General features: G+C 38.2%; 1 protein-coding gene across 1 annotated transcript in view; it reads right to left on the bottom strand.

The window, feature by feature from the left end:
* PRKN (parkin RBR E3 ubiquitin protein ligase) overlaps positions 1-14,980 on the bottom strand; it is a 1,279,940-nt gene that overhangs the window by 793,409 nt on the left and 471,551 nt on the right. Inside the window, exon 4 of the mRNA XM_026015949.2 lies at positions 13,805-13,926. Coding sequence (XP_025871734.2) covers positions 13,805-13,926 — 122 coding nt within the window. The remainder of the gene's footprint in view (positions 1-13,804; positions 13,927-14,980) is intronic.

The following is a 14,980-nucleotide window of genomic DNA, read 5'->3' as shown; positions in this document are numbered from 1 at the left end:
TGTTCAAGAATGCTCTGGATCAACCCTAGCCTGTCCACAAAAGCCTTATCCAAGTGCGAATGGTCATCTGCTGGCCCTGTCTCCTAGCGCATCCTTATCTAGCAATGATGTTTCTTTCACACGATTGCCACACTTTCCTGACTCTGAAGCTATTCACAGAAAACATTTATTTGTTTGAGGCAAGGTGATACTTTTAGCCTTTCTTACATTTGAAAGCCACAAGTTTAAGACAGAAAAGACTCGGGAAGTAAATTGTTTTAGCTACTTTAAACATGTGAAGAGCCACCTAATGGGAGATCCCTTGGATACTGTTCTATTTTCAAAGAGTTAGTAGAGCACTAAGTGAGGGGTGAAGACACATTTCAGGGCAAATAACTCTCTGTCAATTAAAGTTCTGTACAATAACAAGAGTTAACTCGGAAAGAAATGATTCCTTCCATACCAAAAGTCCTGGAGCAGAAGACAGGTAACAAACACTGAGCATATATTATAAGAGCACTTTTTTATATCGGGAGGAAATTTGGACTGGAAAACTATAAAGGCCATTCCTATTGTAAGATTATGGGTAGACCAAGGCGTACAGTAACTATGATGTCATCAATTCAGTTATCCATTCACTCCACAAATCATGTCTAACAATCTCCACTGCACTCAGCACCGTTCTACAGCACAAAGATAAAAAAGGCATAGTCTTTGCCTCAAGGCACTTAGTCTAGAATTGAATAGAGTAGAGGGGTATCCAAGTAGCGGAGTCTTTCATTTTTTGGTCACATTCCATTTATTTTGTGAAGCTATGTCTATATAGAACTACATAGATCTATATAAATATAATCATCTTTCCTATATCTGTTTATGCAAAGCCTAAATCTTGGCTTTACGGAAGCATTACACAACTTACAGATTGTATGACATTTATTTTCACTGACCCTCGACCTCCTCTACTTTGAATAGGATATTTTACTCAGTAAGAAAGAGAAATAACATTGTTTTTCATTTATTTTTAACACATTATGGTGGGGAAAGTTTCATATGTCCCTGAGATGATGCGACCAGCTCAGCTTTAAATGATGCCACATCTGATCATTTTAATATGGGTCATTTCCTAGGCAGCAGGTCAGTGTATGTTAATGAGTATGGCTTTCTAAATTAATATGAAATTCCCAGTGCACAACTGAAGATATAAAAGACATAAAATTCAGGGTCATGATGACACTAGACATAAATGTAATTCTCTGAAACTAGCTGGGAGAATTCCTAGTTTAATCATACTAACAAGTGATTGTAGGGACTCAGAAAGGTAAGTGGCCCCCGCAGGGCTCATGCCATGGTTTCTAGCTTTGTTAGTATTATGCCCTCCAACAAACCAGTGGACCTGACCAGTCACTTAGAAGCAGCCATAATTCACAAGAGCTCCCCTTTAGTTCCCTATGCTCCAAGTACACCAGCATTCTCCTGTTGCCTCTTCACTAAAGGAAAACATCCACATTTCACTTTTTATCCAAATTTCCACTCCCACTTTAGAAAATGTAGTCTAATAAATTTGACTTTTTTTTCAGGAAAAAGCTGCAGGCAAGGCTCTACACTTCCTCAGTCCTAGTAAGAAAATGAATGTATCTCAATGTGGGTGCTTTGAATGAGAATATAAACTCAAGTCCCCAGATTTAACTCTCAGTGTGGCTCCTTTCCCACAGTGGACCCAAGTAAAGTCAATTAACCTCTCCATTTCTCATCTGGCTTCACTGATGCATTTATGCAGGTAGCCTGATATTGCCAGATGAAAGATGGCATGCGTGCATTAGTATCAATGCTTCTGTAAAATGACTGCAAAAACATATCACAGTTCTGATCTGTAGAGTATTGTCTAATTCTGTAGCAGGGTCATTCAATGTGGCTCTCCACCCCCCTACATTTTATTAGTGCTAGGTAATATATGTGTTCTTTATAAAGGATTGGCAAAGGATCTACAATGGATTCAAACAGGGTTCCTAAATTCTAGTTATCTTTTCCCAGGAAGGTTTTTGGACCATGTACTTCTTAAGCAAAGAACAAATAAATTAACCCACTGGCCTAAATATCTTTTTTTTTCTTTACCCAATTCTTGATAAAGCTTCTATGTTGTCAAAGTTTCATTTTGTAGACAACCAAAGAACTACATTTATATATAAAAACAACTGTTGAAACAACAGTGGCATTTCATACACAAAAACAAGTTCAAAACTGAATTACGCTGGGATTGTAGCTATAATGAAAGAGAGTATAATAACACTGTATAATACAATATAAATATATAACTGTATACACAACATAAGACTCAGTAATGAAACTGATGAGTTCATGAAAGTTGTCTATCAGCAATTGTGCCTTTACAAATATGGCAGCCATTAGTCACAGCCCACCCAATGCCTGTCTCCTTCTCTCTCCTTATTAATAGAATGCCGATTTTGATTGGAAGAGCAATGGACCCAAATCAGTGGACAAATACAATTGTTCTAAGCCAATCATGGATATCCTGTTCATTTTTGGAAAACACTTGCTTTGCAAGCATCCTTTATAATTACGGTGGCCATATGTCCAAATTTTGAACAACGAGATATGAGAAGCCTGCAAACAGGCTTCTAAAATTATTATTAGTATTTCCTTTCCTAAATAAATGAGACATACGGCTGTTTCCCATCATCCCACCCTACTACAGACTTGAAGCCATGAGCCCAGTGCTGTGCATGTGCATGGTAAAGTACAAACAACCCCAACAGTGCTTAAAATAACACTTCTATCCTTATGGATAAAGCCCTCTGTTAGGTGAATGTTCATTCTATCACTGCTGGTGAACAGTATTTTGTTTCAATAAACAAAGAAACGCAGTTCTAAAATATGATACATTTAACTGCGAATTAAAATGAAATAAAGAAAAACTTTCTTTGAAAGACTTTATTTTCTTTCTGTTTTATAAATACATTTAGGTTGTGATTTTGCCAAAGTATTCTATGCAGTTCCATTAGATATTTCTCTCATTTTTAAAGGTAACATCTTGAACAAGGAATAAAACTGCTAAGTAGCTCAATCAATTTCCAATTAAATAGATTAATGGTGACTTGTCATTACTGATTGACAGACTTTGGAAAATTTTTACCATCTTTCACAGAAAAAATGGCATTGACATAACAATGCACATACATGAAAATTAAAAAGAGAATTCTTCAAATATAAAAGTTAAGTTAGATATTTTGGTGAAGTACTGAGATTATATTCTGGTGTCTCATAAACATTCAATGAATTGCAGTTATTAATAACACTTATTCCTCACGATAGATGAGATAGACAGATAGATATAAAGAACTCAACACACTTTAAAATACATACACATACATCTTAGAATAGCATGACTTAATTTCCTACCCACACTTTCAGCAATTTCACACTATCATCATGGGTCAGGAGCATGGCTGAGTATCCTGGCAGCTATGGTCAGACACAATTTATAGCTTGATGCAGGATAACTGCCTGTAAGTACTCATCTGCTCTGGGAACATGCATTTGTAAGATTACTTTCTCTTTTCTCGTTCTTTTTCTTAAAAAGGTGTAAGTAAATCTATGATTGAAAAAAAAAGTCATTTACTAATACAAAGTCCCTAAATAAAGAAGCTGTGAAAAACTTTCTCCACTAAATTCCAAATGCAAATTATTAGCCAGATTAAAATGTCAGTGAATTACCAACCCTGACCAACGTTTATGCAGGCTTCAATTTACTGAAATCACTTCAGCTAATAACAAATCACCAAACAAAAATGTAGTTCTGAAATATTAAGCCTAAGACAAAGCTCTCAAAGTAAGAATTTCTGTGATTGAAATAATGGACCATAGTAAATAGATGGCTAAAGTTGCCTACACCTCAGCTGGAGAACATTTCACTTATTTCATAAATAAATTTACATTTACATATAACACAACTTATTTCACACACAATTTTATATATGTGTTTGACATTTTATTTATTTCAATAGATAACTATATTCTACTTTGTTTAGAAACTATTAAATATTCACATTAATGTAATATAGGAAAAATGAATCTTTTTCCATTCCACAAAAACACATTTATTGTTTTTGTGTGTTTATATTTCTAATGAGAAGTTCCCTTTGGTTTACTAAGAATTATCAGCAGTCCTCCAGAAACAAATACTTGCATCCAGTAAAGTATGAGTGTGGCTCAGATACCTGTTGGCTGATTACTCTCACACATGGATGTTGGGATTATTCCTCAGGGATCCTGTTATTTCTAGACTTCTCCCACCCCTGCCTGTGACTGTTCCCCACACAGGACCACTGCTGAGTCTGTCAGCTCCAGCTGTTCTGTTTGTTGGTCTTGCTGTTAACTCCTGCTCCAGCTCCTGCTTACCTATGTAGCTTGATCAAAAGCCCACTGAAGGCCTCCCTGGTGTCAGCATTAAGTGTTGGCTATACGGATATCCCAGCAAAGAGGGAAGACATGATCCCAGAACTTGTGTTTTCAGATGAAGTATAGATGAGAATTTGAATTTCAGATAAAAAAAAATATGTAGTGTAGTTATGTTCCATGCAGGATCTGGAACATACTTGTCTTACAAGAGTATTCATTGTTTATCCGAAATCAAATGTAGTTGAATCCCTGAATATCCGTGTGCTACTCTGGCAGTCTTGCCCAAGATCTCTCTGGTCCCCAAGAGATGCTGGGTTCCCTTCTCCATAGCTTGGAATGTTCCTAGCTCTGACTTTTGCCCAGGTTCTCACAGACTCTGATAAAAAACGACTCTCTGCTCTCATTCTCTGAATCATGAGGCTCAGGCCAAGTCCAAAAGGCCATTCTGTTCCCTTCACTCTCCTCTTCTCTTGTCTATGGCTCTTTTCCCACTAGAACTCCAACTGAAACACTGGAAGAGTCACTGAGAGCCATTAAGAAGACCCAGAACTTTTATGAAAGTTTTTTTCTTCAAATAAATAAAACTACTGTGTCCTATTTCTGTAAATTCTGTGGCATTTGTAGGAGGGGCTTCTAGGGAAGTCAGCTGAAAATCAATTCACCAAAACTGATTTACCAAATAAGCAAAAAAGCCAGTTTACCTAATATAATAATTTATTTCATTATTCGTAAAATGTGTAGCTTGGTCTTCCGTGCTCAGAGCTCTTCATTTAAAAAGAAAAATAGAAAAAAAAAAAAAGAAAAATAGTTAAACTCCAGTTAGTTAACATACAGTGCAATGCTGGTTTCAGGAGTAGAATTTAGAGATTCATCATACTTCCAGTGCTCATCACAAGTGCCCTCCTTAATCCCCATCAGCCATCTAGCCCATCCCCCAGTCACCTTGGTCCATCAACCCCTATCATTAAGTTTGTTTTCTATCATTAACAGTCTCTTATGGTTTGTTTCCCTAGCTCTTCAGATCCCTCCCCTGCCCTCAGAGTGCTGTGTGCTCAATGTCCTCTTTCCGGCGATTTGCCTCAATGGCCTCCAGCTGCAGCGGGAAATAGCTGGTGTGTGAACAAATTTTACATCTCACATGCTTGTAGGAATATAAAGTTGTTCAGCTCAGACTGGAGATGCCTTTGAAAGCCATTACAACAGTTCAATTCAATATAAGACGCTGCAGACTTTATAATTGGTTAAAAGAAATCTGGGGGAAATTGATGAATATTTAATAGAGAAACTGGTGGGAAAACAATAACTCTGGGATAAAAACAAAATAACTAAAATAAACATTAGAAAGAAATCAGTATAATCCAAAAGTTCTTAAACGAAATGTTATGGTTTTGTGTATATTCCTAAGAATATATGCACGAATATGTTCAAGAAGAAAAACTTCATAAGATGAATTCACCTATGATCTTTGGCTTTCAATCAACTGAGTATTTCTTAAAGTCTTCTAAGAAAATATATCACTGAATGTTTAAGATAATCAAATGAATAGTGTAATCACAATACAAATAAAAATTCCAAAAGAATGTTCCAGAACGATATTATTTCCTATAATTTTTTTGGTAAATTAGTAAATTTGGTAAAATCAGTAACATAGGTTAGGAAATTAATCAGTAGTCAGTGGAGACAAATGTTGGCCATGAGTAGTATTTATAAGCTTGACTACTAGGCATCGATTTTCCAAAACTACTACAGATCTTAGGAGAATGAAACTAGTAGCATTCACTTACAATTTTAAGTCTGTTATATCAGCTGACATTGATCTCTCAAAGTGATTTGGATCAACCCAATTTAAGTAGATTATTTTACACTTAGAATTTACAGTGTTCAATATATTTGTATACTATCAAAAATAATGTTTTAATAAAAAATAAATCATTACAACTTAAAATTCTTTATGGTAATACTTTGAGGTTTGGTTTATTATTATTATTTGTTTATTTTTACCTTAGCCTGGCTCTTTTCCAGGTATTGGTTTGGGAGAACAGAAAAAGAGGAAAATCTTTTAATCTCTCAATCTTTTGTCAGTTACTCTTCATGGGACACTTGATCAGTGTGAGGGCATCATTCGTGTGCGGCTGAGAGGGCTAGAGTGTGCAGGGAGGACCAAAGAGAATACAACACAAAGAAGGTAGGCTTCAGAAAGATGGAGGGAGGAGAGTCCCTATGGTCAAGAGAAATCTCAGGGCAGAACTAATGGCAGGAAAGGGACAGAAGTAAACACGAGGGTGCCTCAGCATCTGTAAGGAACAAGACTTGTGTTCTGCTCCCTCTCAATCCTAAATCCTTGTTGTGAGATAAATCCTTACAAAAACTCGCTTCTTTAGGCCTGGCATTGTAACACAAATCAAAAACAGACTTCAGGGCCAGGTTACACATTTTAGACATCCAAAATGGGCTTTAAAAAATAATATACATACATATATTTAAATAACAAAATAATTTGCAATGACTCTTTCATTAAACCCTATAAGCTCAGAAATGCCTAATAATTGAATAAATAATTCCTAAATAAGCTTAGATGTATTCCAAGGCTTTATTGCACAGCTTTTGATACTAAGAGAAGCAAGTAGACTCCTTCCTAACAATTAATCTGTAACAAATATTAAGTTTAGGAATGATTATACATTTAGACAATATTTCTTAATAAATTTCCTCACATAAATTGTTCCTAATCTATAAACCAATTTTAAATAAAATCCATCATGCCAGGCATTTTACATCTTACTCTATTTATTGCCCCATTTCTCATCAGAAACCTTTTAGCTTTAATGCTATTTCATGGCAGAGTATCTCATTAGAGTGGCAAAGATAAAGTTCTTTTTGAGATAAAGTAATTATAGTGATTGTAGGAGAAAAAAAAAAAAATCTCCTGGAGTTCTTGGCTGCAGTAATCTCCTGGCTTCTGATTCATTTGAAAACTAATAAACTGAGTGCAAACAAAAAGATGTTAATGGTGGATAACTTGGGTTACCTCCAGTTTATGCTGGAGAGATTAACAATATGTAACCTTCACCAGAACTAAAGAGTCCTGGAGGTTTACGATGGGAGTTCAGCAGTTGTTCTGATGCTTTTTTTTGGCAGAAAAGTCTTCACCTAACAAACCACAGTAAGAACAACAGTCTCTGAGTGTTTACTATGTGCCTCCTTGCGAGGTACTTAATTTTTCTCTCTGTGCTAAGTACTTGAGAGAGTTAAATCATTTAATCCACCATAACTTTAATGACATTGTTTACTTCCATTTTGTGACAAGAAAACAGAGACAAAGAATTAAAGTAACCTACCCCAAAGTCCCACAGCTACAGAATCCAAATCCAGAGCAGCTGTCGGGAAAGGGAGTGGAGGAAGCCATGCTCTCCAGCTCTCTGCTCCCAGACAGTTCCAAGTCCGATACGGCTCTACAGAATGTGCTCTGCTGTGTGTTCTCTCCCCTCAATCCTGTATCCATTCTAGCTTCTGATTATTTGCAGTTGATCAATTGTCTTATTCATAAGCATTCTTACTGTATTTTAAGCCTGTTTTCTATTCAAAAAGCTAGTCCCTTTCTCCCTATCCTAGAAGTTGTGCTGTCCTCAGGAAGTTGAGTCCACCTAGAATGTGGGCAATGGCTAGACCACATATGAACTGTGTGTGGGGGGGGGGGTGGGGGGAGGAAGGGAACTCTTTTAGGTCTTAGGAAGCAAGAGCCTGCAGGGCTGAGGAAGAGAAGCCATCCCAGCATGACCCCTGTGGACAGCCTCCTCACTATTACCATCATATTCTAACTAAACTTCATCAGCCCAGGCACGATGTTTAACAAGTTGCACAGTTGCATTCTTATTAATTGGTCCTGAAAAATCTGTGACAGCTTCAACTAAGAGCTGCACCTGACTGTGTACCTTGTTTCCTTGCCAGAAGGCTCACTCCTCACCACCAGGCTTACAGTTCCACAGTAGGACAGACCAGAAGGACCACACTCTGCTGACCCCGAAACTTTGAGTTTGGCAGGGTCCCAGGGGCAGGGAGGTGCGACAAGCATCTTTAAGCTTTCTTGGTGCTGTTTCTTTGGAGGTGCAACAAGCATCTTTAAGCTTTCTTGGTGCTGTTTCTTTTTCCAGTTTAAGTTTAGTTTCCTGTTATTTCTAAAAGCTGCATATTTCCTACATATCTTGGAAAACTTTACTTCTTCTGTCCACATTATTTTTGTATTAAAGAAAAAAAGATGGTCTCTGAGGCTATGACTTGCTCATCATTTGCCTTTCCACACTAATGAGGGAGACAGTGATGACATGGGTTATTTTGGGTTAGCCATTTTATTGTTTAAGCACATAATCAGAAATGTATATGCAAGTACAAAGCAACCTCCCTTTTACGCTCAACCCTGTGTCATTTCTGTGTGTACCTTAGTGGACAATCTTTGAAGAGACAAATGAAAATTGAGGTTTGCCATGTTTTTCCAATCAGCTGCTGCTCACTATTTTCCAGTGAGAACTCATGTTTCTATGGGTTATTTGGGCTGGTGGAAATCCTGGTCAAGGTCGCCATGAAATAAAGAAGGTAATTTGATTTATATTCAGAAGGAAACCTGGTGTTCTAGCTGATTTTCAATTTACCTGCAAGGTCAGACCAAAACTTCCGGACATAGTTTCCCCATCCCAACAATGTGACAGAAATGCCGTCTGGTCTTCCTTACCAATTCATTAGAAGCATCATATTAAATGTGAAACATGTAAACCATTAAACCTTAGAGCATTATGTACAAGAGGCAGCTCATTATCTCACACACAAAATTTAAATAGTGTTGAGGAAATGTTGGCATTATAAGTAAGTCTCCCACAACCACGACAAATAATTAGGAGTTTACTGTTAAGGCTCATGAAAGGCAAAGTGCCAATTGTAGACTGATTTTTTTCAGACCAGAAAAAATAAAATTTGCGTATAAAAAGCTCCTTGCAGAAGCTCCTATAAAACACATCCTGCTCCGCTATCACTTGTCAGCCAAAGTCCATTCTTTCTTTCATTGTTTTTCTTGACCAGAGAAAATTCTGTCAGTTGTAGATCTTTATAAAGTTTGAAAAAGTGAAACCTAAGAGTTGCCTATTCTCTACCTAGAAATCCTTCCTCTTGGCAGAGTTCAGCTCCTGCCCCACCCACCCACTGCTGAGCCTTGGCTTAAAGACTGGCGTGATGACTCAGCTGCTCCACAGAGCTTCTATCTGAAGGTACTATTGAGTGCGGATGTTTGTTATTAATAAAATATCAAAGTGCCTGTTTTTCTCATTTACTGGGTGGCAGTTATGCGGTATCTAGTAACTAGATTAAAATTTCAGATTAAAAAAATAAAATGATAGGGATCCCTGGGTGGCGCAGCGGTTTGGCGCCTGCCTTTGGCCCAGGGCGCGATCCTGGAGACCCGGGATCGAATCCCACATCGGGCTCCCGGTGCATGGAGCCTGCTTCTCCCTCTGCCTGTGTCTCTGCCTCTCTCTCTCTCTCTGTGACTATCATAAATAAAAATTTAAAAATAAATAAATAAATAAAAACAAATATTAAAAAAAATAAATAAATAAAATGAAAAAATAAAATTTCAGACTAAATAAGTAATCTTTAAATCCTCTTTTCCATTCTCCTTAAATCTTTAAGTAGTTTTTCTTCCCCCCTCCAAGAATATTTTTGAATGATAGTTTAAGTGTAGGGAAGTAGCTGGATTTGTAGAGCAAGCAATCTATCTTAGAAAAGGCAGGTCTTTTAAAGAAACACAGAAGACTTTTCAACCCTGGCACCAGTGTTTGTTAACTGTGGGACTTTGGGCTCAGAATTTAAGTTTGTGGAATCTCTTTCTTAAAAACAACAGATAATAATATCTACTTTGCAGGTCTGTCATGAAAATTAGAGAAAATTACGAGTGCTAGAATTTAAATGTAAGGAAGGAAATCAATAAATGGTAGCAAAACAATCATAATTTCTATGATTAATGTGATTACAAAATGCCAAATGTAATTTCTAAAGTATGTGGGTCTATTGAATCAGCGTGTAAGAGTTCAAGTACAGATGCCATTCATTTAGCATGATTAGCTTTGAGTCCCACTATGGGCAAGGTACTCAGCGAAGTGTTGAAAATACAGTAGGGATCCAAACCGGCAAGTTATCTAAGAGGCTTACCCACACTTGGAATATAGACAAATGGACAATGGCATAGAATGTGGAACAGAAATGTAATGATATCTGAAATAATGTAGGTGAAGTTAGAGCCTGTCAAGGAAGAAACTGATGAAAGAACAGGCCAGATGGCTCTAGAAGAACATCAGAGAAGAGTTAACAATGTACAGAGCAAAAATAATGTAGGGAGAATAAGAGTCGGAATTTAATAATCAAATGTGGAGCAGTTCTAGGAACTGACAAAGTCTGAGGCGGTCATGGCAGTGAACATCTTAGATGGGGCAGAGGCTGGACCATTGGGTGGATGAGAGCATCCCTCCAAGGACATGCTGGTCCAGGTGGACAGGTAGGGGGGGGCTCCTGAAGAACAGGCTGGGAGGGGAGATGCTTTCACTTCTTTGAAAGGAGTTAGCCAAAGTCTGGATTGATTTCATGGTGAAGTACCTAAACGTGTGTGTGTGTGTGTGTGTGTGTGTGTGTTGAATATTCATGAATAATAATTTAAAAAGTAATAATAAGAAAGCATTTAAGATTTCTAATTATTTATATTCCAGCTACTGTTCTTTTTTTTAAGATTTTCTTTTATTTATTTGAAAGAGAGATAGTGAGAGAACACAAGCGGGGCAGAGGGAGAGGGAGAAGCAGACTCCCATTGAGAAGGGAGCCCCACACCGAGGCCTGGGATCACGACCTGAGCTGAAGGCAGACACTTTACCAACGAAGCCACCCATATGCCCCTCCAGCTACTGTTCTAAATACTCTACATATATGAACTAATCTTCACAAGAAATAAGAAGTAGATACCATATCCCAGGTAATGTAACAGATGTCCCCGAGCTACACAGGTGGGAAATAATGACCACGGAATCCGAACCCATGCAGTATGAAGAATCTGGAGGGCCATCTTCAGTTCTCACCATATAGTCTCTCAGCAATTACTCACTTGAATTAAGTGCTTACTGCATACCAAGATCTCTAAGCACCTAACACCAATGCACAATAACACCGTATGCTATGACTTTCCTTTGTGCATTTGGACAGATGCTGCAGATTGATTTTCCCTTTTTGTCTTCTCTTTTTTCCCCTCTATGGAGCACATTTTTAAATGACAAATTTCACATAAAAATCCACATTTATGGTTTCTTTTAATTAAATAAAAGATTGGCCACATTAAATATACCCCCTAAGACATACATATTTGCTAACAATGGCATGGGCCTTGGTCTCTCCCCCCACCATGATCCTCACCCTCCTGCCACATCATACTTCTGATCTAAGTCTTAAATCACCTGTTTGATCATCGGGGATATTTGAGCATACGATACGTAGTGTAAACATACCTGTGTGGTAAGAATGAGGAGACTGCAGAGGTTTAGATCATACAGCCCAATTCAAACTCCTAGTCTCATAGGTCCCTATTTCCTTAATCTTTTTAAGCCTAAATCTAAAATAAGGTTACCGACAGTATTTAGAGTGTCATGAAATAAATTAGATAATGCCCCAAAATAATTAAGCTTGGTGTTCAATAATAATTTGTTATTGCTTTTTTTTTTACTTAAGAACAATTAGAAGTTAGGATAAATAGGTCACATCCACCATCTGAGGCAGTCAAGGCTGGAGCATAGACCAGAAAGGCAGAAAAGGCTGCTTATTGTGTTGGAAAATGCTCATGGCAGAGGAGAGATTCTGCTGGAAGAGAAACTTCCAGCTCCTAAGACAGCACATTTCCCAGACAGAAGCACTGTCCAGTGACACCTCCAGAGAAAGGTCTGGTCCAATGGATGAGAACAAACTATCACTTATGGATTTATCTCCCTGAGTGGAGTCACAGAATTCACCTGTGTAGCAGAGCGATTATAGCATAATGAAATACTGAATTGCATTTTTGAGTAATTCTGCTATCTTCCCCATGCTTGAGGCAGGGATCCATGATTTTTCCTTTGTTGGGTGTATCCTTTATGTTCTTCTCTGCTGTTCCATTATACCCTTTCCATGGGCCACCGCCCCGACCCAGACCTGTGGTTCCTCCCGCAAGAACCATATGAAGAGTCTATTAATTAACCTCTTTGCCCTCAATCTGTCACCAACTTCAGTCCCAATGACAGACTGTTACAGCACTAATAAATGTTCTAAAATGTCATTTTATAGATCACCTTTATTTTTAACATTTTGTCTTGGCTCCCCATCACCTGTGGAATAAAAAATCTAAATGTAGCCATAATAGGGGCCTGGTGTGGGGAGGGGGTCCTTGTCCCCACTTCAGCCCCAGATCACCCAAAAACCCTTTACCCTTGACCTTTGACCCTTGATTGCACCAACCAGAACACCCTCCTCACTTGCACATTCACATCCACATCAACTTTAGCCAAATCCTGCACAACCATCACGGGGAAGCCATACCCTAGCAGTGTGCATGTTTTGCATCATGGGTTCATGACATTTTCTCAAAGGGACCAGAGGTAGATTATGTCAGGCTCTGCAGGGCATCTGGTAGGTGTGGCAACTACTCAACCTGCCCTGGGCACAGAAGAGGCACAGACAATAGGTAAGGAGAAGGTACTGCTTTCTGATATAGCTTTATCATGGAGACTGGAATAAACTTTATAGAGCACTCATGGGCCACACAGCATTATTCTTTTGATATTTCCCAGCCAATTAAAAATGTAAAAACATTCTTAGTTTGTGAACTGTACAACATAAGCGGAGAGCACAGCAGATGGTAGCTTGCTGACCTCGGTTTCACACGCATACTGTAGTTGATCCACAACTTTTCTTTTCACTCCTTTACTGAGGTGTAACTTACATGTAGTAACCTCAATTGCGTCCATCTTCAGCGAACAGTCCAGTGGATTTTGACAGTTGTATACAATCACATTATGGTAACACTGATCAGGACGTGAAACATTTCCAAAGTCTTAGGAAGCTCCTTCCTGGCATCTTTTAAAGATACCCCCACCAAAGCATAACCTCTTGGTGTCATAAACGCACTCTCTCTGCTTCCTTCCAGAAGGCCTAGGCTACACACATAAAGATGATGGCTCAGCACAGAGTCATGTACTTTTAAATGAAACTTTAGATACCATTAACCATTACAACCACCTAGAAGAATGCCTTTTATTTCAGTCATGGGTCTCATCTGATTAGAAACCTCAAAAGGCAGCTCTGGAAACACACTCATTTTTTCTGGGCACTTTCTGCCAAAGCCGTAGCTCCTTACCTGGGCCAAGGTGAGTGTTGCCTGCTGGCAGGTGCTGCACTGCACCCTCAGTTTTCCTGGCTGTATTCTTTGACAGGGGCCTTTGCAGTAAACATAAAAGCTGTTGTAGGTTCGTCTACCAGCTGGGGGGAAAGAAAAAAAAAAGCAGAGAAATAGCCAATCAACATTGAATCCAAATTGAGACAAATTTTCAAATGAACTCCCCAGGAGCATTTTGAAACATTAGTGGGATAAAGGTTCCCACAAGGATACAACAATTTAATTTAGAAAATCTAGTTTTATGCTCAAGAGTGAAAATCTTTTCTTCTTCTTGCCAACAGCCTCACTGACTTTACTCAGCAAAGTAAGCGACCTGCTGCCAGGAGAGCTGGCCAAGTGTATTTGCAACGCAGGGAAGTTAAATGCATTCTGTGCTACTGATGTTTTTAAAAAGGATAGGAAGTGCAGGAAATTTAAAGACCACTTCTCCTGAATTCTATTTCATGCTTCTTTACACAGTTTTGAAAGCTCTAGATTTTTCCTCTTAAAATCTTATTTATAGGGACATACCAGCCTATTTCTCTTGATATGTCTGGGATGATCACAGTTTGCTGGCTTTCCAGTGAAGACTTTCCAACACAGAGTTACACATGAAGTAAGACAAGAGTCCTGAGGGGCTTTAACAGTCCTGAGACACTGCCTAGCAGCAGTGTGCAGAAATGGGTGCTTTGTGTTTCACTAGTGCTTTCTCCCTATACAAATGTCATTTGAATGATACAAGAATAAAAGCTGGGCAAAAAAAAAATCAATAATTAAAATATCTCTGATCACTTCTCTCAAATGTCAGCAAGCAGAAATAGTGCTACTCTGTACATCGGGGGGAACTTTCAGAGCAGTGTCCCACTGCCATTTCTATAAAGAGCTCACTTTATTTAGAGGCACTCACTAATGAAATAGCTGCCTTTTTAAAGGTATAATGTTACTAATTCTTTTAATCCTTACACCTTATTTCCTGTTGTGTGTGGGGTTACATAAAATTCCATGGCATGTGAATTTTGCTTATGATTTTGCTATTATCATTAAGATCATCTACAAGTAATAAAGGATATTTTATCTTTATGAAAGAGTGAAAACCTTCAGCCTCCCAAACACATACTGCTTATTAAAAACAACTGGTACAAAACAATGAGAAACAAG

Source organism: Vulpes vulpes, chromosome 1 (genome assembly GCF_048418805.1).
Source record: "Vulpes vulpes isolate BD-2025 chromosome 1, VulVul3, whole genome shotgun sequence".
Classification (NCBI taxonomy): Eukaryota; Metazoa; Chordata; class Mammalia; order Carnivora; family Canidae; genus Vulpes; species Vulpes vulpes.
This window is presented reverse-complemented; position numbering and strand designations above follow the sequence as displayed.